Genomic DNA, 27,096 nt, shown 5'->3' with positions numbered 1-27,096 from the left:
CCCCCCCCTTTCTTTCTTTCTTTTGGTCATGCCACGCAGCTTGCGGGATCTTAGTTCCCTGACCAGGGATGGAACCTGTGCCCCTGCAATGGAAGCACAGCATCCTAACCACTGGACTGCCAGGGAAAAAAGTTGCACTGCCAACTTTTTTCTAAAGTACATCAGAGTTAATTTTTAGAGTTTCTTGTTTTCCTCTTAGAGACTAGATTTCTGAGAGAAAAAGAATTGTTGGTCTTATTTCTTCTCCTCAGGTCAGTAATTTGAACTGGGGTCACTTAGGTTGCCCCTAGATAAAATGGTGAGCAGGTGACTGTCCTAGGCACTCATGTAGATGTTGGTGACAGGGCCTGGGCCTGCCCGAGGCTCCAGCCAAGCCGTCTGACTCCACCCCACTGCCCGGGGCTCAAGCTTCACCCCCAGCCCTGCCCCTCTTCCCCGATACAGCGCATGCATGGGGTCCCCCTTAGGAGAGCGGGCACTGAAAGAGGGCTTGTGGCCTTTTGTAAAGGAAGCCCCAGGTGGGCTCTGGGGAGTGGCCTAGAGTGGTGTGGCTTACCTGGGGCAGTGCTCTGGGGGGTGTGAGACTGGACTCCATACACTTTGTTGGGGGTGGGAGGAAGGACAATGACACAAGGCCAGTGGCAGAGGCATTAGGTAAATGGAACCCACCTAGGGGCAGGGCAGATACCAGGGCTTCCTCTCACCTCATAGGCTACGCCCCAGTTTTGTCAACTTCCACAAGGCCAGAGGTTCTCAAATTTAAGCCTGCATCAGAATCACATGGAGGGCTAATTAAAACACAGTTCTCTGGACCCCATCTCCAGAGTTTCTGATTCAGTAGATTGAGGATGAGGGCCAGCATTTGCATTTCTATCAAGTTCCCCGGAGAAGCAGATGCTACTGTTCCAGGGATCCCACTTTGAAAACCACAGCTCCAGGATTTCCAAAGTCCCTGCTTTTGCCCTCCTTCAAATCAAGGAGGAGTTTTTGCAGCCCAGGTATCCTTTCTTTCCTCACCATGAAAATACATCTTATCTCTTTGCCACAAGGCCAAGTTGTCAGCATTTTCTAAATGTTTACTAATCTGATTAGTTCATTTGAATGTGTCCTAGCCCTCAGGAGCCTTTGGGTGCAAATGAGGTCAGTTTAAAGGGAATGGCCAAATTATGTGTCTTAGTCTCCCCTCAGAGTGTCCTCAGAAGTAAATCCAGGTGTGTGTGTGTGTTCTTTGACCTCTTCTGGGCCTCCAGTTGTGCTTGTGTTATCTTGGCTCTGCACAGACACCTTTGTTGGTGACTGCCTCGCATTCCTGTGATGCTTCGGCCCGTGTGTCAATGTGATGCTGGCATGAGCGTTCAAGGATGGGGGAAGGTGTTTATGGGGTGCTCAGAGTTTCAAAGCCACTGGAGAACACGGCCCTTCAACATCTAGTCTTGACATCCCTTCCCCACCACTACTCAAACCCGTCCCTTGATGTGGGCAGGGAAACAGATACTATACAAGTCTTTCAAACTTCAGCTTCTCCATTCTCAAGGGCCTGTTCGCCACAACTACGCTCCTGTCCCTGTGAGGTGCCTTCTTCTTCCAAAAACTAAAAGCACACATGCATGTCATTTAGTATAAAGAGATATTGGGCACCCAATTCTATAGATCAGTCCCGATTTCCAATTTAGGATTCATCTGAGACATTGTGCTATATTATCAATGCAACTTCATTCCTTTATATGTTTGAACATTTTTGAAGGCCATAAGCCTGTCACACTGGCTATCAAATACACTAAAATCCAAATGATTGACTGAGAGGTCGTTTTTGTTTGTTTTCATTGAATTTTTGCTGCCATGTATTATCAATGACTATTTAAAATATAATGATTGATGAGTGATATAATATCTGAGGTTACAGAACCTGAGTTTGATGTTTCTTCCCCATTCTAGATTTGTAAATGTTCAGCATTCAGTAAAATAAGAACTCTATTACAGTAAAAATGATGTCAAATTTCTACCAAGGATTCCATCAATAATGTCCCAATACACTAAAAGCAGCTTTCTCTTACTGAAGGACTATTGTGTCCCAGGCACCGTGTAATTGTCACCTCTTATGCATAATATCCCACAAGGCCAACATCATCACTAATTTATAGATAAAAAATACTGAGGCTCAGAGAAGTCACTTGACTTACCTAAAGTCACACAGCAAGTAAGATGCAGAATCCAGGTCTCACTTTTTTCAGAGTCCTATCTACTACCTCCTGCTGCTTCTCTACAGAATGTGCTGGACCACAACAACAAATATACAAACACATTTGTATCCTAGCACTTGTCATATACAGTATGTTTGGCATAATTAAATTATTTCCAGCAAAAGTTCTTTGAGCTTACCCAGATTTATTAAGAAATAAGCAGAAACAACATTCACATAAATACATATAATACATGGCATATTAGAGAGCATTTATTAGCTCTGGGTGTCAGCCATACCCTCTGCTCCTTCTGAGGAAAACCCAATAATGGGACTTTGTCATATTGGCCACAATTGATTGAACCAAAACTAGTCTAAAATGAAACATTTTATCCAGGCATAAAACATAATATCCTTGCAATCGGTTTTTCAAATTGGCTGAGAGGTGTTCCGAAATATTTTATGATGAAAAATGTGTTTGGTTCATCCTCTAAGCTCCCTTAACAAAGAGGAGAATGTGTATGCAGGGTTGCCATGGGGGAGCCTCCATGAACCTAAACCTGAAAATTGCTCTAAACCTGAAACTGGCCAAAACAAAAGAATCCATAAAATTACAGATGTGGTACTGGGAAGTCCTACTTTTTTTCTTATACCAGAAATACTTGGTATCTTAATAATTTTTTTCTTTCTGTTATGTTTTCTATGCTCTTAATAATTTTCCTTGCTCTATGTCTCATCATTAAAAAAGACCAAATCAACCTTAGAAAATCATAGGCAGTAAACCACATTTTATTCCATCACTCCTAAACCATCATTCACAATACTCAGTGTCAGTATAGCTATAACAACAGATGTTAAAATACGCATAGTAACTACAAAGGCTCCTTTAATGTCAGTTTAATTTAAACCTTAACCGCAGGTTTTTTCCACAGTTACAGCGAGAAACCACAAGGATCCTCTTGTCTTAATGTTCCTTCCACACACTGCAATAAAAGTTCTTGTTTTGGAAACAGAGAAACCTTCTGAATCAGCTGTCATGGCCCACTGTGTTTGCCATGGTTGCACCACATGTGTTCTGTACATTAACCTTCTCGGGGCCAAGGGGCAAACCTGTCCCCCTCCCCACCCATTATTCTCACTGTGGAGTTGTGGCTACACATCTCAAATGGAAAGTAGGTAGTATACTAAAATTGCAAAGTACTTTTAAAAAATACTTTAGAGAATGACAATGAATTTAAAACAATATTTACTATGAACAAGCTAGTGTGTTGCTTAGTTAGGGAGATAAACAGATGCATAATTGAATAAACACTCACTATTCAGGAAATCTATAGTCCGGAAGAGTGTTGCTCACTAGAAATATAATGTATTGAACCACAAAAGTAATTTAAAATGTTCCAGGGACTTCCCTGGTGGCGCAGTGGTTAAGAATCCGTCTGCCAATGCAGTGGACATGGGTTTGATGCCTGGTCCAGGAAGATCGCACATGCCGCAGAGCAGCTAAACCCGTATGCCACAACTACTAAGTCCGCGCGCCGCAACTACTGAAGCCCGCATGCCTAGAGCCCGTGTTCCGCAACAAGAGAAGCCACTGCAATGAGAAACCTGTGCACCACAACAAAGAGTAGCTCCCGCTCACTGCAACTAGAGAAAGTCTGTACGTAGCAATGAAGACCCAAGGCAGCCAAAAAAAAAAAACCACAAACATGTTCCGGGACTTCCCTGGTGGTCCAGTGGTTGAGAATCCTTCTTCTAATGCAGGGGATGCAGTTTTGATCCCTGGTCAGGGAACTAAGATCCCACATGCCATGGGGCAACTTAGCTCACATGCTGTAGCTACTGAGCCCACATGCCACAACTAGAGGCCCCTTGTGCCGCAACTACTGAGCCCATGTGCTCTGGAGCCTGCGCGCCACAACTAGAGAGAAGCCCGTGTGCTGCGAGAAAAGATCCTGTGTGCCACAATTAAGACCAGATGCAGCCAAATAAATTAATTAATTAAAAAATAAAATTAATTAATTAAAAAATAAAAATGTTCCTCTAGCTACATTAAATAAGGCAAAAAGAAAGAGGAAATTCATTTTAATCATATAATTATTTAACCCAATATATCCAAATATATCCATTTCAAAATGTAGTCAACATGAAACTATCAATGAGTTTATATAGCTATAAACTATCAATGTATATATATATATATATATATATTTTTTTTTTTTTTTTCTTAAAAGCCTTTAACCTCTGGTATGTAGGTTAACTTACAACACATCTCAGTTCAGACTAGGCACATTTCAGGTGTTCGATAACCGCGTGTAGCTGGCAGCTACCATATCAGGCCTTATAGGTCTAGTACTTGGAAGAGATAAGGACGTAAATGAGTACAATACAAGCTCATTTGTTTTAGGGAGAGGAGGAACTTTTCCATGGAGGAGATGGCTTTTGAAATTGGTGTTCTAGATAACGCTTGTGAGTTGGAGAGATGAAGAGTGTAGTTCACACTTTAGAAATTGTAAAAGCACCAACTTGGGGGAGGAAAATTGCAGGGAATTACAGCTCAATTCAATCAGTGGAGTCTCTCCTTGTGCTCAGAATAATGACACAACTCCTTAAGGAGGTCTATGAGGTTCTATTGAGTTTTCTTACTTTACACTCCAAACTTATCCCCTACCTTCAGGCTCTCTGCTCCAGCTGCACAGGCTATATGCCCCTTCTCATAAATTCCTTACTTCTTTCCACCTAGGTCTTTACATAAGCAGTGCCCTGCCTGGAACTTATCTGGCTCCTCATTGCTTCTAGCACCCAGCAGAGTGCTCAGAGAGTCAGTCATCAGTTAAGACATTTGAATGAACAAATGAACAATTGCAGGGAACATGAAGGAGGAGGAAGAGAAAGAGGGAAAGGAAGGGGCAGGAGGGAAAGCGGGGGAGAGGCAGGAGGGGGAGGGGAGGAGGATAAGGAGAAGGGAAAGCGGGAAAGGTCTGATGGTGACCTGTTGCCAAGGACCTTGAGCTTAAGGGTTTGTAATGAATTCTGGAGAAGCCAGGTCCACACGTGTCCCTTGCATGTTAAATATTTATCTGCAGCTTAGCCATGTGTGGGACAGTTTGGGATGAGGAGAGCTAGGCAATGGAGAGCCCTGTTAGGAGTCTTTGGAAGGAGTCCAGATGAGAATTCATCGGGTCCTATGCTGTAGGAGAGTGGTGGGTGTGTGTATTAGTTACAAATTACACCAAGAGAGCAAATCATTTCTCACAAATCGCATTTTTAGAGGTGAAAAGAGCTTCTGCCATTTTACAGATGAGGAAAGCAAGACTCAGATAAGTTAAATTACTTTCCTTTAATGAAATCTTGGAGTTCATTACTCTGCAGGAATGAACTTCATTCTGAAGATAAAGTCCAGGAGTAGATTACCTGTTATAGGAGAAGGGATCATTTTACAAATATTAAATTAAACAGATTATAGATAGAGGAGAAAAGCGTGAAAAGGATTCAAAATGCATCTGAATTATGAAAGAAATTATTTTTAAAAGTTTTGGACACTAGGGACTTCCCTGATGGCACAGTGGTTGAGGATCCGCCTGCCAATGCAGAGGACACGGGTTGGAACCCTAGTCTGGGAGGATCCCACATGCCGCAGAGCAACTAAGCCCATGTGCCACGACTACTGGGTCTGCGCTCTAGAGCCTGCGAGCCACAACTACTGAGCCCACGTGCCACAACTATCGAAGGCCGCGCACCTAGAACCCGTGCTCTGCAACAACAGATGCCACCGCAATGAGAAGCCCGCACACCGCAACAAAAGAGTAGCCCCGGCTCGCCGCAGCTAGAGAAAGCCCGCGCGCAGCAACAAAGACCCAAGGCAGCCATAAATAAATAAATACATAAATAAATTTATTTTTTAAAAGTACTAAAAAAAAAAGGTTTGGACGCTAGAGATTACTGACCTTAAAACCCTGAAGCTGATAACATATTCAGTCAAGGGCTCTGATTTAGCAATTACTTAAATATTTCCATTTTCTAAGGATGTTAGAAGTGCTACTAATACATCTTCACAATGATCAAAATGTCAAAGGGTTCGCATTTGAAAGAATTAAAAAAGACCTAAAGTGGGAAATTGATGGCAGCACCATGGTCATGGAAGCTTGTTCTCTAAGTCACGTGTCATCTCATAATTAGATAACTTGCTTGTTTCTAGGCCGTGTTCTCAGCTAAACTCCATGTGTTTTTGTCTGAGTGTCTCAGAAGACAGTGAAAAGAGGGAAAGAATACTTTTAATATTTAACGAAATAAGCTTTGACAAAGTCTCACTATTTCATTGAGAAAGATTCGTAAATTTAAAAAATCTTAAACAGTTACAACTAACTAAGAAAATATTACAAAGGAGTAATAGACTGAATATTTCATAAGGCTTTGCTGGTCGAGGTGTCCCTAAATGGCAGAACTTTTAGGTTAAAGGCAAACAAGAGTATTAGAAGGTTTGTGTTTACTTATTTGTCAAACTACCTTAAAAAAAAAAATCAGCTAGGCTGTATGATTGATATTGCAAAGCCCAAAGAGTCTTGATTAGATAGAAGTTTCACTTTATAACTGGTTGTTTTGATATTTTGTAAATCAAACTTTAATATCAAACCTCTAAACCTCAAAATTTGATAATATTTACTTAAATAAAAGCCTGTATTTTAATAAAAAAAGAACAGAAGTTAGACTGCTTACAGAAAGGTTACAATTAGACTTGGACTCCCCATTGATTATCTTTGTGAGTAAGAAAAGTATATAGTATAAAACCAAACTCACAGAAACATGGATATTACGGTGATTTATGAGGACATGAGAGACGTAAATCAGATGCAATTATCTGATTTTCAAAAATGAATCATATTCACCTCCTCAAATGGTCTCGTAGTTCTTTGATGGTGCACAGCAGAGAAGTGCTTATGTCAGACTGAAAAGTGGAGGGGGAAGATAAATTGTAGGTCCAAATGACAATTTTTTTTTTTACATCTTTATTGGAGTGTAATTGCTTTACAATGGTGTGTTAGTTTCTGCTTTATAACAAAGTGAATCAGTTATACGTATACATATGTTCCCATATCTCTTCCCTCTTGCGCCTCCCTCCCTCCCACCCTCCCTATCCCACCCCTCTAGGTGGTCACAAAGCACCGAGCTGATCTCCCTGTGCTGTGCTTGAGATGCCAGTATTCTTTCTGAGGATTTCACTCACTGACTGTATGCTTTTCCCAGAAGGTGCTAGGGGAATGAAAGGCATCCAGTTCCTGGGAATTAAGCATCACACATTACAAAAGCTCTGCTTTTATACCCACTGGTGATCATATGGGAGATTTAGGTCTTTCTGAATCTTCTTCCAAACAGGTGGTCTTTGTGCCTGTAACTCAGGTCTTGAGCAAAACAAGCAAGAAATCCTGTGGCCGTGAGGCCTATCCCAGCCTCTTACCTCTCAGCCCTTCCTATTCCCCTCTTCCCATCTTTACTTTTCTCCAGCACATTTCCCATCTAGTATAGTGTGTTTTACTTTTGAAAAATTGTGATGAAATATACATAACATAAAATTTACCATTTTAACCGTTTCTAAGCGTGCAGTTCAGTTCATTCACATTGTTGTGGTATCAGCACCATCCATCTCCAGACCAGTCTTCCTAAACAGAAATGCTGTACCCGTTAAATAGTAACTCTTCATCCCCCTCTGCCCCTCTGCCCCTGCCAACCACCATTCTCTCTGTCTCTATGAATTTGACTACTCTAGGTACCTTACACCAGAGGAATCATACAGTATTGTTCTTTTGTGACTGGAGTGTTTTACTTCCTAAATTTTCCTTATTGACTAGCTCACTTCATGAGCATGTAAGCATCTAGTTCAGGAATTTCTTTCTGTATTATTCTCTGCTTCATTTCCAGTGCCTAGAAAGTCCCTGGGACCTAGGAGATTCAGAATAAATGTTTGTATGAATGAATGGCTCAGGATGGCATATGCCGCTAAAACGGGGAAAGAATCAGTTGAACAGGACCACTGAGCACTTCTACCTTTTGGGCATGGTGGATATAACAGGGATGAAGCCACTGGTCTGGCCTCAGAGTTCCTGTGTGTGTTAGAGTCAATTGGTTGAAAGATAATTATACCATAGTGAAATCAGCCCATAACTGAGCAAAGTTCACTGCTAACGAAGCAGACAGGAAGTTCTCCCAATCTCGGAGCATCAGGGAAAGGACTTTCAAGGGCTACCTTTAAATCCCGACCTCAGGAATGAGTGAGTGTTGGCCAGGTCAAGAGTGTGGAGTTCAAGGTCGAAAGAACATTCTAAGGAAAGGGAATGACGACAACAGGGGATCTTGCCCTTCTGACAGTCTGGTGAAACCTAGAGGTTTCACCCTTCTGACAGTCTGATTTGAGGCTTTCACCCTTCTGACAGTCTGGTGAAACCTAGAGGTCCCTTCCTAGAATAAGTTTGTTTTTTTAATAAATTTATTTGTTTATTTATTTTTGGCTGCATTGGGTCTTCGTTGCTGTGCAGGCTTTCTCTAGTTGCCGCGAGCGGGGGCCACTCTTCGTTGCGGTGTGCAGGCTTCTTATTGCAGTGGCTTCTCTTGTTGCGGAGCATGGGCTCTAGGCACATGGGCTTCAGTAGTTGCAGCACGCGGGCTCAGTAGTTGTGGCGCACGGGCTTAGCTGCTCCAAGGCACATGGGATCTTCCCGGACCAGGGCTTGAACCCTTGTCCCCTGTATTGGCAGGCGGATTCTTAACCCTGCGCCACCAGGGAAGTCCTTAGAATAAGTTTTTAATGAATAAAGTAAAATACGTAGGATTACAAAGGCAATCAATTGTATTAAACTATAGTTAGCAAAATTAAAAAAAATATTTCAGTACTATATAAATACTCAGTACTATATGTGATTCTTGATGTATTAGGTAACAAGGTTTAGATGAGAACTGGTAACTACTGTAAACTTCTCAGTAATGATAATCATACACGATATATTTAGTATCTTCAAAATTTGTCACGTGATATGAAAATATCTGTGATTTCTATTAGTGATAAAATTACAGATCCTGGGGCTTCCCAGGTGGCGCAGTGGTTGGGAGTCCGCCTGCCGATGTAGGGGACACGGGTTCGTGCCCCGGTCCGGGAGGATCCAACGTGCCGCGGAGCGGCTGCGCCCGTGAGCCATGGCCGCTGAGCCTGCGCGTCTGGAGCCTGTTGCTCTGCAACGGGAGAGGCCACAACAGTGAGAGGCCCACATACCGCAAAAAAAAAAAAAAAAAAAAAATTACAGATCCTGGTAATAATACTGTCATTTGTTGGTTTCGTTCATAACTGGAGGAAATACTAAAGTTCAGTTAGAATTTGGTGAAAATAAACTTGTAAGTCTTTCCATCCAAGTTTCTGGATTCCATCCATAGACATCTCTCTCCCTGCAAGGGGTCTGTAAACCCCAGCTGACGAGCCCCGGGATTGATGGCAGGTTGGTGTAGGTGGAAAAAATTAAGTTACTCAACTTGCTTGGAGACCGGAATTCAGTGGATAAGGAAGGGGAAGGAGAAAGGGAAAGACATGAGGGGTGAGAGAATTAAGCAAGGGCCCCATTTAGTAAGTTTTATATGGAACCAAAAGGAATTAGGAATTTATTTTGAGAGCTATGATGAACCATTGAAATGTTTTAAGCACAGGTATATCAAGCTCTAACTTGTGTTCTAGAAAATTCTTCTAGACTGAAGTTTGGAGGGTTCCTTGGGGCAAGACTGACAGCAGGAGGCCACTTTGGCAGTGGTGGCAGTTCTCCAGGGAAGGATGGAGGTGGCCTGAGCTAGGGAAACGGCAGTGCGGACTCTCAGTAAGTAAGGGAAGTGGGAGCAGAAAGCTATTTAGAAGATAGTATTGACAAAAGTGGATTCCCTCCGACTCCTAGAGCAAAGAATCTGACAATGCTAGCATGAAAATTAAAAACTCTATTTCCATTTTCTGAAATACCTGCAGTAATAGATGATGAGTATAAGATGCCCAGTGAAATACCACAACATTTGCTAGAGAAGTGATGTGATGTAATGCAAAGAGACTCTGAGATGTCACCAACTGATGTGGGCCTTTCTATCTGTGTGACCATGGGGAAGTTACATGACCTCTCTGATGCCCAGTATCCTTGTTGGTAAAAAAAAAAAGGCTAAGGACTCCTGCATTCCTGAGTTGTGAGACACAGGGAGAAAGAAATCATTGAACATCTTCTAAATTAAGTGCTATGAAAATGCTACTTGTGTTCGTATATTATAATCAATCAGAAAAGGGTAATTATTATAAGTCAGTGTTTACTAAGAGTTGAAGAGCCATTTGAAGAAAGCAACCCGTACAATTTCTAGCAGCTGGTTAAGTGTCATGGATCAAATGGAACTACAGCTGACTCTGGAAAAAATGTGTAGAATTTAGCAAAGAGTAGGCTAAGGGTGAGGGGTGAGCAAAAGAAGGACTTTTCAGGTGGAAGAAGAGTAAGAATGACAAGATGGAGGCCCAGTTCCTGAGATAATAAAGGTGAAGAGTTATGCCAGGGAGTGTAGGGTATAAGGTACAAAGGATGCTGAATGTGTCCAGAATATGGAGGACTTTGAAAACTGTCCAAAGTGGTCAGTTGACACTACAGTAAAACTCATAAAATATATGATCCCTAACATTATTTTATGCTTCTGTTTCATAAACCACTTAACAAAGATTTCCAATATGGAAAAAAGATTTCCAATTTGGAAATACTCAGTGTTTGGATATGTCTGTTTATTCTAGTTTCAGAGGAAGGCCAGTTCCTTCCGACAGGGTTTTGGAGCCTCTGGTAGCTTTTCTAATCCCTATGACTTTCTTTTGCCCTGAGGTAGGTGGGGATGAATAATGTAATTTAAGCTAAAGCAGATCAGCATCCGCTATTCTCAAGAGGGTCCAAATACCTCAGTTCTTCACAAAATAAAATGCTTCTTTAATTCAAAAAACTAAAGTAAATCAAGAAAAGGAGAAAACTAAACCACAACAGGAGATATCTGAGAGGGTAAAAGAGTTTATTGCCAAAAAGAAGGAGCCCAGCTTTTAATGTCAAGTTTACCACTTCTCTGTAAGTCTCTGGAGTTCTGTTCTCTTTCACAGCCTTTTTTCCTCAGGAAAACCTCACTACTATAGTCTGACTAAAGTGCTGTGATTTCTTCAGGGGACAGTCAAGGAGGTGAAAGGCGGGGAAGAGTAGATTTAGAGACGAGAGTAAAGACTTTATTAAAGAATTCATAAGAGAGGGTGGTGGGCGTGGCTTGCACCAAGGCCCTGGAGATAAACAGGGGGATTAAAGACAAAATCTGTTCTAGAGGTACACTCAGTAGGATGTGTTGATGAATTTATTGCATTGATGTTGGAAGAAAAGAAAGAGGAATAATGTTTAGGTTTCTGGCTCTAATGAATTAGTCGATGGCAATTTCAGTTCCTGAGCTGGGGAAAATTGAGGAAGGGGTAAAATTAGATAGGAAGGAAAATCAAGAGTTTAATTTTTGGACATGATTAATTCATGGTGTCTGTGAGACAGTTGAATGGGAATATTAAGTAGGCAAGTGGGAATAGGAATCGGACATTTGGAGAACTGATCTTTTTTTTTTTAATTAATTAATTTATTTTTGGCTGTGTTGGGTCTTCGTTGCTGCGCGCGAGATTTCTATAGTTGTGGCGAGCAGGGGCTACTCTTCTTTTGTGGTGCGTGGGCTTCTTATCGCGGTGGCTTCTCTTGCTGCGGAGCACGGGCTCTAGGCATGCAGGCTTCAGTAGTTGTGGTGCACAGGCTTAGTTGCTCCACAGTATGTGGTACCTTCCCAGACCAGGGCTTGAACCCATGTTCCCTGCACTGGCAGACTGATTCTTAACCACTGTGCCACCAGGGAAGTCCCAAGAACTGATAAATTTAAGAAAGACATATGGATTGTATTTAAAGTACAGGAATGAATAAATTTGTGTGTTGCAAGAGGAGGAAGGGGAGAGGAGGGAGGGTGTATGGGAAAGTGAGAAAGATAGAGAACCAGAAGGAGAGAGAAAAGAGAAAGAGACGGTGAGACAGGGAGACAGGCAAGTTAGCCAACCACTCAGACTGAGCCACTCCCATATACCCCTAGGATGAAGAGGAGGAGCCTGAAAGGAGAATAAGAAATAGCCCAGAGGTAGTAGAGCCTGGCCAGTGCTGTGCCACAGGGCTTTTCATGGGAGAGTGGTCCACCTGGAGGCATGCCGAGAAAGGGAAAGTTGAGATGATGCATAAGTGTCCACACATCAAGAGAAACACCAAAAAGCTTGATTTTAGAGTTCAAACAGAGGGATGAAAATCCATTGCAATATAAGCTTTTGAGCCTTTAACAAGAAATATTTTCATGAAAGGGGGCCAAAAAAGAATTTTAAAGGTCATCTGAGTGTTCATGAGATACAAGGCATTCTGATTTAGAATTTCAAGCTCATAACAATTCTTGGTTGGCAATGCAAGACAGATTAGAAAGGAAAACCTGGCATTAAATTCAGATCGAATGTCATTAATAACTGATTACACGTTGGACCTACGGGTTTGGGTATCTGTTCTTTCCTCAGTGCTTTGTGCACATATAGCTAAGGAAGCAGAGTAATCTGGTGTCATTTGATTTAATGAGATCTTGGGTAAATGAAATATCATTTTGGTAATGAAGCTGGACCTCTGCAGTTGCTCTAGGGAGAAGTATCTATAGAAGATAAATTAATTATGTTCACTAATTCCTAAGCCTCTGGAAGCATCTAAAAAACTCAATAAAAGTGTGAGTTTACTGACCATGCAGATGTCTTTTGAGAAATGACCTTTAAGCAATAAAATCCAAAAGCAAGAGGTCTGAGAGCAGCATGTCTACAAGTAGACCCATGAGTAAAATCACAACTTACACCATAACAAAAAATGTAGAAAAGTAGGCTAGAAAGATAGGTCATAATTTTGAGGTCTGTCTTGATAACATCTAACATGCTTTGAGGTCTAAGTATATACCAGGTACTGGGGCTAAATGCTTTATACATGTTATGTCTTTTAATCCTCCCAACAGTTCTAAGAGCTAAGTGCTGTCATTAAACCCATTTTACGGGTAAGTCAATAGGCTTAGAAATTTCCATAGCTTGTCCAATGTTACAAAGCTGGTAAGAATGCAGGTAAGAATCCTACTGGCTTTGTCTGATCCCTATTAGGAGTCCTTAATAGCTTTTTCCTATAAGGGTTTGGGTGTTTCTTCTACTTTTTAGTGTAACTGAAAATGTTTTGATTTTAAAAGTTTAGAGATAAAATCAGTAAAATTGGACACAATTTGGAAAATTATGCCATGTCACAGTGGCACAAATAGGAACATTCAGCGGTTAGTAAAAGTAAATTGTCACTCTTCCCATTGAGAGGTGGAGTTTATGTCTCTACCTCTCCAATCTGAGCTGGCCCAGTGACTTTTTTAATGAATCAAATGCAGTGGAAATGACACTGTAGGACTTCCAAGGCTGGGCCTTACGGGACTGGCAGATTCCACTTCTCTCTTGGAGCCCATCCTCTTAGAAGCCAGCGGCCCTCTAAGAAGTCTGACTGTCTTAAGCCCCTGATGTTGTGAGGAAGGCTAAGTTACATGGAGAGAGAAAGAGGCCAACAGAGGAGCAATGAGGCAACAGACACGAGAGTGAAACTTTCTTGGGCTTTCCGGCCCAACCTAGCCACCAGCTGAATGCAGCCAAGGAATGACCCAGCCAGCATCATGGAGCAGAGCCATCCTAATAAGTTAACGTGAATTCCTAATCATAGAATCATAAGCAAAAAAAAAAAGGGGGGGGTTGTTTTGATCACTAATTTTGGGGGATATTTTTTTATGCAACAATAAACAACATAAATTTAGTACGGTTTGATATGATTTGGAAAAATATACTCTACTTTGGGGGGACAGAGAGTAAACATTCCTATAGCTTTACATTGCGTCCCAGTGGCTTACATAGGATAGCCGAGCTAATAAACCTACAGTTTAAATGTTAGCTCTGTTGTCCAGTGGTTAATTTCAGTAGGTCTGAGGCAAGCAGCATTTTCAAGAAGAAAAGCTAGCAGAGAAGCACTTTATAGTTTAGAAATACATTTCTTCTGTGCGTGCTGTGTATCACCATAGTGATGTATTTGTGTAATCTTTAGCCACTTTTAATATTTGGAACTCGTCCCTGATAAGTCCTTTTTGCTTTTTTGTTTATATTATATACCATCTACCTTACTTTTAAGACCATCTGAGGCAGATTACAATGAGATACATATAACAAGAGAGTTACAATACAAACACAAGCTCAAAACCAAATTCAGCAACTGAGAAGTCATTTCTAAAGATTTGTCTAATTTGTTCAACTGAAATTTACCTTTAAATTTAGCTTTGAGTTTCCTGGCAACTGAGGCAAACCTGTGGGATTATATCATGCTAAGTGTGATTTCTTTCAGAGAAGAAAAATCTTTAGCCTACTGCTAAATTATAAGGACAATTTATTATGTGGATCTCTTCACAGGGAACAGTAAATGATAGAAAAGAAAACAGCTTCCAAAGAGATGTCATTTAGAATACAAATGTTTCTCAGACATGGAGTCTTCATATATGCCTCCGTTTAAAACAAAGCAGAATAAAATGTAAGGGACTTTTCATTTCAATGTGGGTTTTAAGATTAACTCCTCTCTCCTCTCCCCCGTAATCAGAATTTCATAATATCCTATCTTTTTATTTGTTTCAATAGGATGTATTGATAACCCTCCAGGTGCCAAGCCATGAGGCTATAACTGGAAGCAAAAGAGAAAGAAGGTCTCTGCCCTCATAGAGGTCATAGTCCAGGAGGATGTTAATCAATGTAAAGGACATTAATTAAATAGCTATACCAATATGTGATTACAGATTTACAGGTGTCATGAAAAAAAGTACAAGGTGCTATAAAGAGTATATACATAACAAGGAGATGTGATCCAAGTTCTTGGGGATGGGGTAAGATGGGGAGACTAAAGGAAAATATAATTTCTTTTTTTTTTTTTTTTTTTTTTCTGCGGTACGCAGGCTTCTCCTGGACAGGGGCACGAACCCGTGTCCCCTGCATCGGCAGGCGGACTCTCAGCCACTGCGCCACCAGGGAAGCCCTTCTTTTTTTTAATTGAAGTATAGTTGGTTTACAATGTTGTGTTAGCTTTAGATGTACAGTAAAGTGATTCAGTTTACACACACACACACACACACACACACACACATTATTTTTCAGATGCTTTTTCCTTATAGATTATTACAAGATATTGAGTATTGTTCCCTCTGCTATATAGTAGGTCCTTGTTAAAGGAAAATATAATTTCTTACATCTGCATTCCTACCATAATGCCTAACACATATAGGTGCTCATTTCATGTTGGCTGTTGATGGTGATACTATTAAATAAAAAAAAGGAGGCTTTTCAACACATTCTGAACCTATTGTTTGAAAGATAATGACTTTAGGAAGAAAGGCATTGTTAGAAATTTTCTGATTTTTGGAAAAGAATAAAATACATAATACAAGAGATAACTGTCAAGATACCAGATAAAAAAATTCCATCTAATTGAGATTAGGTCTGAAGGGTTACTCTCAAATGCCTGATTTAATGTGTTCATTTTGGCCTGGAAGACTAATTATTAGCAATGGCCTCACCATCTTATTAGGCAAGGTGAGAAGGTGTGGGCCCTTTTACGTAGAAGCTGACTAAAAGACAAATAAATTAGATATGACTGCTTTGCCAAAGCTGATAAGCAAGGCCCTGTATACAGTAAGTGCCAGGTCCTGGTTCTTACTATGTAACATTTAATCTTTGAGGTTAAGTGGTTGGAAGAGGAAGCAATTATATTGATGTTCTTTGGAGAAATTCACTTACAGAGCTTTTTTATTTTAGTTGTAAGCTTTTTTTTTTTTTTGCCTTTAAAATTTTTTAATGAACTTCATTTTTTAGTATAGTTTTAGATTTACAGAAAAACTGAGGCAATGGTATGGAGAGTTCCCATATACCTGTACCCAATTTCCCCATTATTAACATCTTACATTAGTATAGTACATTCATTACAATTAATGAACCAATATTGATACATCATCAGTTGTAAGTTTTTGATGCTGTATTAGACATCTTATCAGCCATATAGCTCCTCAAGCTTTATTACATAACATTTAGCAGCACTTTTTTCCCAGTTACTATTCCCACTTCTAACACATCACCACTGTTTGTTTTGTTTTGTTTTGTTTTTGGCTGCACTGGGTCTTTGCAGTGTGCAGGCTTCTCTTGCTGCAGAGCACAGGCTCTAGGTGCACGGGCTTTAGTAGTTGCAGCACGTGAGCTCAGTAGTTGTGGCACGTAGGCTTAGTTGCTCCGTGACATGTGGGATCTTCCCGGACCAGGAATTGAACCCGTGCCCCCTGCATTGGCAAGTGGATTCTTAACCACTGCACCACCAGGGAAGTCCTCACCATCTTTTTTTTTTTTTTTTTTTGCGGTACACGGGCCTCTCACTCTTGTGGCCTCTCCCATTGCGGAGCACAGGCTCTGGATGCGCAGGCTCAGCGGCCATGACTCACGGGCCTAGCCGCTCCGCGGCATGTGGGATCTTCCCGGACCGGGGCACGAACCCGTGTCCCCTGCATCGGCAGGCGGACTCTCAACCACTGCGCCACCAGGGAAGCCCCTCACCATCTTTTTAAAAACATATTCTTGTGTGCCAAACCTCTCTGTCTCACCTGATACTCTCCAGTGATACAGATTTTCTGCAATATTTTGCTTCCTAGAATTTACAAATAATTTTAACAAAGTAAAAAATTATACCTTAGAGCCCATCCTATTGGGATGTTCCTCCATTTCAGATATAACTGAAGTTTCAATGATAAGGAAAAACTTCTGTTATGGGTTGAACTGTGTCCTCCCAGATTATTATATTGAAGTCCTAACCATAGAGCCTCAGAATGTGAACTTATTTGGAGATAAAGTCTTAACAGAAGTAACCAAGTTAAAATAAGGTGGTCCCTAGTTCAACTTACTAGTGTCCTTATAAGAAAGGAACATTTGGACAGATAACATGTGGAGGGAAGACATATAGAGAAGATGGCCATCTACAAGCCCGGAAGAGAGGCCTGGATAAGAGCCCTCAAGAGGAACCAACTCTGCTGACCCCTTCTTCTGAAGCTTCAAGCTTCCAGAACAGTGAGGCAATACATTTCTACTGTTTAAGCCACTCAGTACACGGAACTTTGTTATGGCAGCCTTAAGAAACTAATGCAAACTCTATTTCCCCATGAAAATCAAAGATAGTTTCTGGAAGCTTTTTTTACTTCTCACCAAGAGATGAATTAGAAATTTTATAACCTACCTTCATGAATTAAGTGCCGTGGATGTCTTTGATATCCCTTAACTCCTTAAGCTTTGTAATCCCATTAAACATATTCTTCAGTAAACTACTAATATATTCATTCAGCTTTTCTGGTTAATCACAGTAAAATTGATGTACAAGATATGGGTATTCATATATCAAGCCCTCCAACTTGTTACAAGGGTATTAAAAAAATTATTTACATCTAGCATCATAAAAATGCCAAACTAGTCATCAAAATAGAACACAGTTTAGAGTTCAGTGCTCAAATCTAGTTTCTACCAAGCCTGACCAAACAAAAACAGCATTTCACTACCTGCGTTAAAGTATTTTAATTCATTAAGGCCTTGGGTTCTAGTTCTTCACTTTTATGTGTTGCTATGGCACTATTGAAAGCAGTGGAAAACACACCAAGATTTTCTTAAATTCTTAATCTCCCTCTTTATCAATACCCTCTCTGTTTAACTGAGTTTTCTTATTACAATTACACCTTCTCCCCAAGCCCTTTTAATTGTTTTTATCGATCCATTAAACATATATTATCTATATATGTTATATACATTTTTATTGTTATATATATTTTATTGTTATATATTATTCATTTTTAATGTCTTTACTTTTACTCCACCTCTCCACTGTCTTGCTGCTTAGCTTTCCTTGGATCTTTTTAACTACTCTAGAAGCTATATACTCACAATTTTCTTTCTTACACTTTTGTTTTCTACAATATAACCCAAATTATCACAGATCTAGAAAGATTCAGGGTTCAAAGGAAATTCAGTCACTTTTCAGAACGAGCATTCTATAGAAAAGATGATGTTTGTGACTAAAAACATTGAAAATACATATTTTTACATATCAATTAACTTTGATTTTTTTTTCCTTCTTGGTATATTTTAATGTTGATCCTACAAAGATTTGAGTCTTAAAGTGCTTTAACTATCTTGGGGCCCTTTTCACCTCGCTATTTTTAGAAACTAAAATTTTGGAGCTGTCAGGATCTTCCACACTGGCCGATTTCACTCTACCAGCCTCGGAGATGGCAAGATATTCCTGAAGCATTGGGTTAGAAGAACATGGCTTCTCTGTTCTCCATGGAAGATGAATCTAGGGGTATTTCACGTCAGGTTTTTCTCTCTTTGGCCTTGATGTGCGCTTATCCTCCAGAGACAGGAGAGAAAGAGAGGGAGAGGGGTGGAGGGAGAAAAAAAAAGAGAGAAAAGAAGAAAAAGAAAAGGAGGAAGAAGAGGAAGAGAGAAGAGGAAAAGAAAAGAACCTTAGGACCAGTCATTCCCCAAACAAATGGCATTTGGGTGAATGCCCTGACCTAGGAGGAAAAAAGAGACCAAGGTGACCCCAATGCTATAAAAATAGCTCAGCGGACTCTTCCCAGAAAAATGTCACAGCAGGCTCTGGAAGGCAATTAGAGTAATATTTTGGCATCTTGAACCACCAAGGGGAAGAGTCTCCTACCGTCCTAGTTACGGCCCTGATTTTCATTTCCCTTTGTTGTAAATACTTATGAAATCATTTTAGAATGCTGCGAAGGAATAGGTGTGAGAGAAAACAAACTCTAATAGTAATCCTTTCTGCAAACGCCAGAGCCGCTGCAGAAGGAAGCTGAGGCAGCACCCAGCTCGCTTGGCTGTCTGCTCTCCCCATTGTCCTCCTCTTGCCTCCTTCTCCTTTTCCTCCCACACAGCTTTTAAAATTTGCCAGCTCACTGTGCAGGCTGCCAGAGGAACGTGGCCAATTGCTGGATCCGCCTGCCCTTAGACCAAGGACCTGGGGAGGTGGTTGCAACTGCCCTTCTTGCTTTTTTAAAAAAATTAATTAATTATTTTTATTTTTAGTTGCATCGGGTCTTCGTTGCTGCACGCAGGTTTTCTCTAGTTGCGGCGAGCGGAGTCTACTTTTCGTTGCGGTGCGCAAGCTTCAGTAGTTGTGGCACATGGGCTCAGTAGTTGTGGCTTGCGGGCTCAGGCTCAGTAGTTGTGGCACACGGGCTCAGTAGTTGTGGCTCGCGGGCTCAGGTTCAGTAGTTGTGGCTCACGGGCTTAGCTGCTCCGCGGCACGTGAGACCTTCCCAGACCAGGGCTTGAACCCGTGTCCCCCGCATTGGCAGGCGGGTTCTTAACCACTGCGCCACCAGGGAAGTCCTTCGGTTGTGGCACACAGGCTTAGCTGCTCCGTGGCATGTGGGATCTTCCCGGACCAGGGCTTGAACCCGTGTCCCCCGCATTGGCAGGCGGGTTCTTAACCACTGCGCCACCAGGGAAGTCCTTCGTGGGCTTTCTTGAGAGCTGCTGGGGTGACAAATACCTGATACTCCTTACCTGCGTCCTATGGTACTGAAGAGTAATCCCCCAGCACAGCCAAACCTAGCCAGTCCCTGCTCCAGTCCAAACCCTCTAAGACTCACTGGTCAAAGCAGAATAGCCCTCTTGAGTTCAAACTTTTCTTCACTCTCAGTAGCTCCTAAGATCGCATTGAAAAACGAGGAAAGACAATAACTTGGAAAATATTTTAAGGATTCTAGGTGGGAGAATACATAATGCATAATGTATAGTGTTGAAGTCAGTGCTTTATATTAATATAAAATCAAAAGAGATTAGTGAATCATGACTACGTCTGTCTTGTTTGTCCTGACAGGAAAAGCATTACAGAAAAGAAGTTATGGTGTGGTCATAGTTCATTAAACGATCTGAGCTCAAGTTTCCCTGCCAGCTGCTAAGGGTAGTGACAACATGTCTTTGAATCAGATTTAAGTTATTTTCCAAAGTCTTCATTTATATATAATTCATATTCAAACACAGAGAGAACTAAAATAGATTAGATCCCTAAGCCATTCAACTATCTCAAGACAGAAGAAGGTGGAGGAGGAAGACAAGGCAACGAATTAGGGACCAGTTAATATAAGGATTCATTCATTCATTTTATTCATACATTCATTTAACAAATATGGTTTGACTGGTAGGGGATATAGTGAACAAGGTAATGGGTTCTCTGTCCTTAAGGACCTTTCTGCCCTGTGGGAGATCCAGGTGGGCCCTTAGATTACAGTGCACTGTGACTGGGGCTGTGTGCTGTGCTGTCGAGTGCACACAGGAGGGACTCAGAGGGCTCAGATTTTAGCTGCTTCTGAAGACAGCACAGTAGAAGCCATTGGAATCTCCACCATGGTTCCAGGAAATATGATCAAATATATCTTGGAGAAATCTGACGCAGACTTCTGATTCCTACGGCCCTGAGGAGTCGTGTGGGAAATGTAATTCTCCACAGCTATGACCACCACCACCACCCCGCCCCCTCGGCCAAGTAATCCTCTCTGGATCATCTTCACAGATGATCCAGTGGGAAGAGCTAACCCTGAAGCGGTGTTAGCCTCATAGCCATTCACTCCAGTGGGGCAAATGGAAATACTGGTGGTGCTAAAGCTGACTGCCTGAGTTTGGATTCTGGCTACACCTCTTCCTAGCACCATGACCTTGGACCAGTTACTTAACTTCTCTGACTCAGTTTCCTTGGCTGTGAAATGGGCATAATGGAGTGACTGTGCCGATTACACGAGTAAAGTGCTGCACTAGTAAGGCCTGACCCTTAGTAAACACTCAATAAACTCTAGCCTCCTGAGAAGCCGTAAAGGGCTTCGCATAAGAAAAGGACCTTCGTTATCATTCCAATTCAGTTGCTTTAAGCAGACATAATAGAACAGTAAAGGGAAATGAGATGTAAAGGGATGCGGTGTATGGAACGGTGGTGGAGAATAACCACTTCAGGGATGTTAATTTCATCTCTCAGCTCTGCTAGAGGAAACATCATACCAGGCTGAAACCCTTTGCTTTGTTCCCCATCATTTTTAGAGAAAGGACGAAGCTAGGGCCATCAGACCTTTTCATGTCTCTTCTGACCACGCTGGATTGTTTGACGTCACAGACAGGATGTACAGCAGTGAAGGATACAGACTCTGCAGCCAGATGCTTTGACCCAAACCCTAACTCTGCCACGAACTACCTGTATGATGTAAGACTCCTCCTCCTTGGCCCACCTCACCTTCTACATCTGTGATATTGGGGTAACAATAATATCTCCCTTAGACTTTTCATGTTTGAGAAATTAAATATGTAGTATATGAAAGCCTCTTAGAACAGTGGTCAGTGATATTCGTGCTGTATAAGTGATAGTTATTATAAAATGTGTCATTAGTAAAGAACAATGCAAGGGATCGCTCAAAAGCATAAAAGTATCACTTACTGAGTCGAGACAAATTTGACAAGAATTGTGTCCTGTCAAAGTTGGTGGTCATGAGGCAGTTAGCTCTAGGAAGACAAGAGCTGGATTTTGTCCCTACTCTATTTGCTAAAAAAAAATATGAATGAATAAGGCATAAAGCACTGAACTACTTTGAGAGCATAATAAAGAGGAAAGCACACTTGATTTGGAAGTGAAAACCCTACCTGTAAGGGGTGGTTAGCCTCATTTTAATTTGAGTTAGTGATTCACCTGCCAAGCACTCAGTTTCTAAATCTTTAAAATAGGGAGGTCAATGAAAGAATTTCTAAGGTGCATTCCAAATCCAAAATTCCATATGGGTTAGTTATCCTTTGAAATGTTACAAAAGATGTATAGAAGTCTTTTTACATACCTAGCATATTTCCAAAATGGATTATCAAGTTGAAGATAACGTCATTTGTTGGTGTTTTCTGAGTCATAATGCAAGAATCTGAACTATGAACAAATCTTTAAATCCATGAAAATGGATTATCTTTAGCATACATGTTAACTTTTAAAGCTCTTGGATTGTAACAATAAAGCTGATAAGAACATTTTTGCATTCATCTTAAACAAATTTTTCAGAGGTTCTAAGAATAAAACATAATCCATTGGCATCTAATGTTAACTTATCATTAACACGTAGAGAGTGAAAGCAGAACTCTTACTGAGGTTAGCTTAGCAATTCTCAACTAAAGCTGATTTAGTTGAGCTTCTAAGACATGAGCGTGGAAAGCATCAATCCAAAGGATTTGGGCAAACTAGCACCGGGAATGTCTTTCTTCAGATTGTGTTCCCTGAAGCTGGGCTCCCCAGAGCTGCCTCGGTCATGACTGAGGGTTGGAAAGGAGCTTCGAGAGACATCAACTGAGGATTGGCTGCCTTCATAGGTTTTATAAATTGTGTAATGGCATAAAGATTTCATTTGGGGAAAGAAAAGATTCTGTTATGGAAAAAAAAAAAGGTGGGAGCATAATTTTGTTTGTTTGTTTTTAAATATTTATTTATTTATTTTTGCTGTGCCATATCTTATTTGTGGCGCGAGGGATCTTCATTGCCACCTGCGAGATCTTTGTTGAGGCATGTGGGATCTTTTTTTTTTTTTTTTTTTTTTTTTCAGCATGCACACAAAATCAACTTGGGCACAAGAGTTAGAAGTGTGCTGTTCCTTTTCTCTTAGTGACACAAAATGTGGAATGGTTTTTTTTTTTTTTTTTTTTTTTTAGTTGCAGCATGTGGGATCTAGTTCCCTGACCAGGGATTGAACTCAGGGGGCCGCCTACAATGGGAGGGCAGAGTCTTAACCACTGGACCACCAGGGAGGGAAGTCCCTAGGAGCATGATTTGAATTAGAAAGTCTGGATTAAGAATAAGGGCTTTGGGTCAAAGAAAGTTTGAATTTTGGCTCTGCTACTTTTTAGCTAAGTGATCTTGGGCTGGTTGTTTAATCTCTTTTAAGCCATCCTTTGCACATTTAATAAGCTTTCTTACTTCATAGGGTGGCTATGAGGATTTAAAGAGCTAACACATATAAAGCACTTGACCCATAACTTGGAGAACACAGTAAGCACTGAATAAATGGTGCTACACTTACTATCCTAAATGAATGATAGGGTGGATCGTTCTGCCTTCCCTTTTTGTGACCTTATTACGCCCCTTTTGAAATGTCTCAGAGGCATAGAAAACACTATTTAAGCTTTCTGCCATCAAAATTTGGGTCCAAACCTCCATGTTTTTAGTAAGCCCTAAAAAACCTATGGCTTTTTTTCCAAGATCTATTCATGGTTTAACGTGGGCACAAAGGTTCACTTTATAAGACTGTCTAAGTAGGGTAAAAATAAAATGTGCAGAAATGTGTGGAACTTCAACAATAACATATAAGAAAAATGGATTATTCTTAGCTGAAAACAAAGGCATTCTAATATATAAATGTATATGCAGATGCATAGAAAAGATCTGGAAAGGATAGACACCAACACAGTAACAACAGTTACCTCTGGAGAAGGGAGGAGGAGGGATTTACCTGGATATTATCTTAGTGTTTTACACATTTATTTACATATTAGCTGTGTAAATAAAGATCCCAAACAAACAAACAAATGAAAAGCAAAACCTAAAGCAAAGTCATCGTACAAACTGAAAAGAACTTTCAGAAAAGAGAACGTATGGACAAGAATCAAGGACTTTATTCTTAGGGCCATCCATGACTTGACACAAAGTCATATTCTGCTTAGTTCCATCCTTGAAGAGTACAGACAGCAGGAGGGGGCATTTCTGATCCTATCTCCAGCAAGTGATAGACCCAGGTTCAAAGGCAGATGAAGCTGCCAGCCGGATATCTTGGTGTAAAGTTCTTTCTCTCTGCAAGTACTCAGATTAGACATCAGTACCCTGGTTAGTTCTTTGTCAAATCCAAGGTCTACAGAGGCACCAGCTGAAGGCTATTGGTAAATCATGCTCTTAAGCAAAAAAGAAACTAGACAGTAAATTAATATTCATATTAGTACATTTCGATAGCAAAGAAAATAAGAGAAAACCTAAAAAAATCAACTTGAGTCTCCTCTAGTGGGAGACCTTGCCTGCTGCTGGGGCTCCAGGAGCAGCGGCCAGGGCAGCGTGGGTTGTGCTTTGGTTTTAATGCATACGTTTTGGTCCGTGGACTTTAGGGAAGATTTTGCCTTACTGATGAGAATTCAGTCACAGGCGTGTGGGAACCTGTGTTAGCCCTCTGGCCTGGCCTGACACGCTGTTCCCAGCCCTACCTCCCCAGCTTGCCCACTTGATGTAGGAGGTAGTCCAGCCCAGTGTATAATTCACTGTGTGCTGCTGCTGGTTTAAGTGAAGGGCTAATGTTTCAGGAGCGGCACAGAAAAGACCTGAATGAAGGAACAGAAGAATGAATGAAGAGAGCCATTTTGATGGAATTGCCCCAGGGTATTAAATAAGCTGGGCAGCTGGGGACTGGAGGAAGCTTCTGTTGCTAAAGAAACTCTCCATTGGAGTGTCAGTCATCAGTTGCTTAGCAATCATTCATTTCTTACCTCCCACTTGTGTATAAATTTGCAGATTTACGCAGACCACCAGTGGGACCATTACAATGAACTGAGTTTATTGTGAAACACAAAAAAGAACCTCCCCTCTATTGTATTTTATTTTATTTGCTCATTTACAAGCAATGTAATGTTAACTCTCTGAATAGAATAAGGAATTCAAGAAATAAAAGTATACAGCAGCATAACCCCATGTTATCACTTGAATTCAGACTGCCCACAAAAAAGAAAGGCAGTTGGACCAAGTAAAATTGAGGCATCCTTGAAATAGAGGATTTAAAATGCTGGATTCCATCATTTCTGTAAAAGGTCATTCTAGTCCTTTGCTATTTTTACCATAGATAGAAACTCAGCAAGTTATTGGCTGGACGGATTTGGAAAGCTAGAGGCTGCTGCTTCTGAGGCAGGAAGATGATAATGCAGCACTTGACAGAGTGAATGAAAGGTGTGGGAAAAGTTGAAGCCTTCAAGATAACAGAGAGCAAGAGTGAGCTACTGAATTAGTCCCTGACTAAATTGCTAGCCGTAACTCTACCCAGGCCAATTCTCTTTGAAACTGCTTGTAATCTTGTGGCTTTGATTGAGAAATTCCCATTCCCAGCTCTAAACCTTCCTTAAGACATCTCAGCCCAACACCCTTCTCCCAAAGCAACTCTTCCGGGCCCCCACCCACAAATTTGTATCAAGGCAGGTATATTTCCTAGCTGGACCACTGCTACCAGACACGCGGCTTCCATTCAGGGCTCTGCAACTGAACCTTAGGCTTACCTCAGGCAAGCAATCAAAGGCATTTCAGACAAGAGCAGAAGACAAAAGAAACAGACAAAACCTGTCCTTACCCGCTTCTTAAAAAATTGGAAGGCTGAGCATTTCTTGACTGGGAATCCATTCATGTCTTTGTTTACCATTTTCCACAGTGGGGAGTTCACAGTTACAGATCCAGGGTGGCACCTGCCTGGTCAATGCATCTGGTTCCCGGTGTGCCTCCTGGAGATAGTTAACGAAGACCGAGCGTGATGGAGAATCTAGCAGGGCTCAGGTTTTCACTCACACATTCTGCAGCACTGGCTTCTGCAGCACTGGCTACTGCAGCAACCTCTCCCCACTCTCAGTTGTCACCGGCAGTGGCTCTTCTCTTTGCATCATTGCTCCGAAACGCAGGCATCACCGCTACAGGATCCCGGGATGCAGCGGATTCCGGGGAGAGGCTCCTGCTGCCGCGGAGCCGGAGAAGGGCACCCGCTGCGCGGCCCCAGCTACCTGGCCGCTCTGCGGCGGGTGCACTGGGCGAGTCGCTCTGCTCCAGGTGATGCGCTTCTGGAGGCTGCTGGAGAGGAGAGCTGTTTTTGATTGTGCAAGTTCCAGCGGGAGCTGTAGTTAAGCAGCTGAGAGAAGGAGTAAGAAAGACCCGAAGCCAGAGGGAGGGAGGGAGAGCCGCGCCACAAAAGCAGAGGGAGAGAGAACGCAGTGCTGGAAGGCGCAGCAATTCACGAATATCTGAGCAGCGGATGGAGAGAAGGCACCAGCGCAGGAAGCACTGAAAAACAGTTGACTCCCCTTGGGAGGGTTACTTTAACAGCTTATTTCTTTTCTTTTTGTTGTTGGGACCATTTAAATCAAACTTTCATATAAAATGCAGAACGTTTTTATTTTATGCTCATTGAAATTCTGTCGATATGTATTCCTGGGGAAAAAAAAGGCTCTCAATGGAAACGTAATCAAATTTATTCCTGATCTGTCCAAATGTGGAGAAAAATGAAATAAAGTGCAAGTGTACATATGACAATGGATGATCTCTCATTATGTAGGACCTTTCTAGTGTCCTCTTCCTACTTGTCATAATACAGTGGGCAACCGTGAACGTAATTGCGTGTGTGTGTGTTTTCCACTAAAGGAGTCTGTTTAAAAAGAACACAATGGGCATATACCCAAAGTGTTTTATGCAAAAAAATACAAAGAGCATTACCCAAAAGAATTACTGAATCCATTTGACGGAGAGGGAGGACTCACAGTGAATAATGTATACACCCCATCAAGTGAAAAACTATCCCCCGCACTATACTTCTTACTCGTTACTCTTTGCACATTACATTCCTTTTATTTATTTATTTATTTTTTGCATTACGCGGGCCTCTCACTGTTGTGGCCTCTCCCGTTGCAGAGCACAGGCTCCGGACACGCAGGCTCATAGGCCATGGCTCACGGG

At 41.4% G+C, this 27,096-nt stretch overlaps 1 protein-coding gene across 1 annotated transcript in view; it reads right to left on the bottom strand.

Moving 5' to 3' along the window:
- Nucleotides 1-25,798, bottom strand: part of SGK1 (serum/glucocorticoid regulated kinase 1) — a 112,721-nt gene extending 86,923 nt beyond the window's left edge. The window contains exon 1 of the mRNA XM_007452984.1: nucleotides 25,730-25,798. Within this exon, the coding sequence (XP_007453046.1) occupies nucleotides 25,730-25,798 (69 nt within the window). The remainder of the gene's footprint in view (nucleotides 1-25,729) is intronic.
- Nucleotides 25,799-27,096: the final 1,298 nt, after the last annotated feature.

The sequence above is a fragment of the Lipotes vexillifer genome, unplaced genomic scaffold (genome assembly GCF_000442215.2).
Source record: "Lipotes vexillifer unplaced genomic scaffold, Lipotes_vexillifer_v1.1 scaffold155, whole genome shotgun sequence".
Lineage (NCBI taxonomy): Eukaryota > Metazoa > Chordata > Mammalia > Artiodactyla > Lipotidae > Lipotes > Lipotes vexillifer.
The sequence above is the reverse complement of the archived record's forward strand: the minus strand, read 5'-3'. Positions and strand labels throughout refer to the sequence as shown.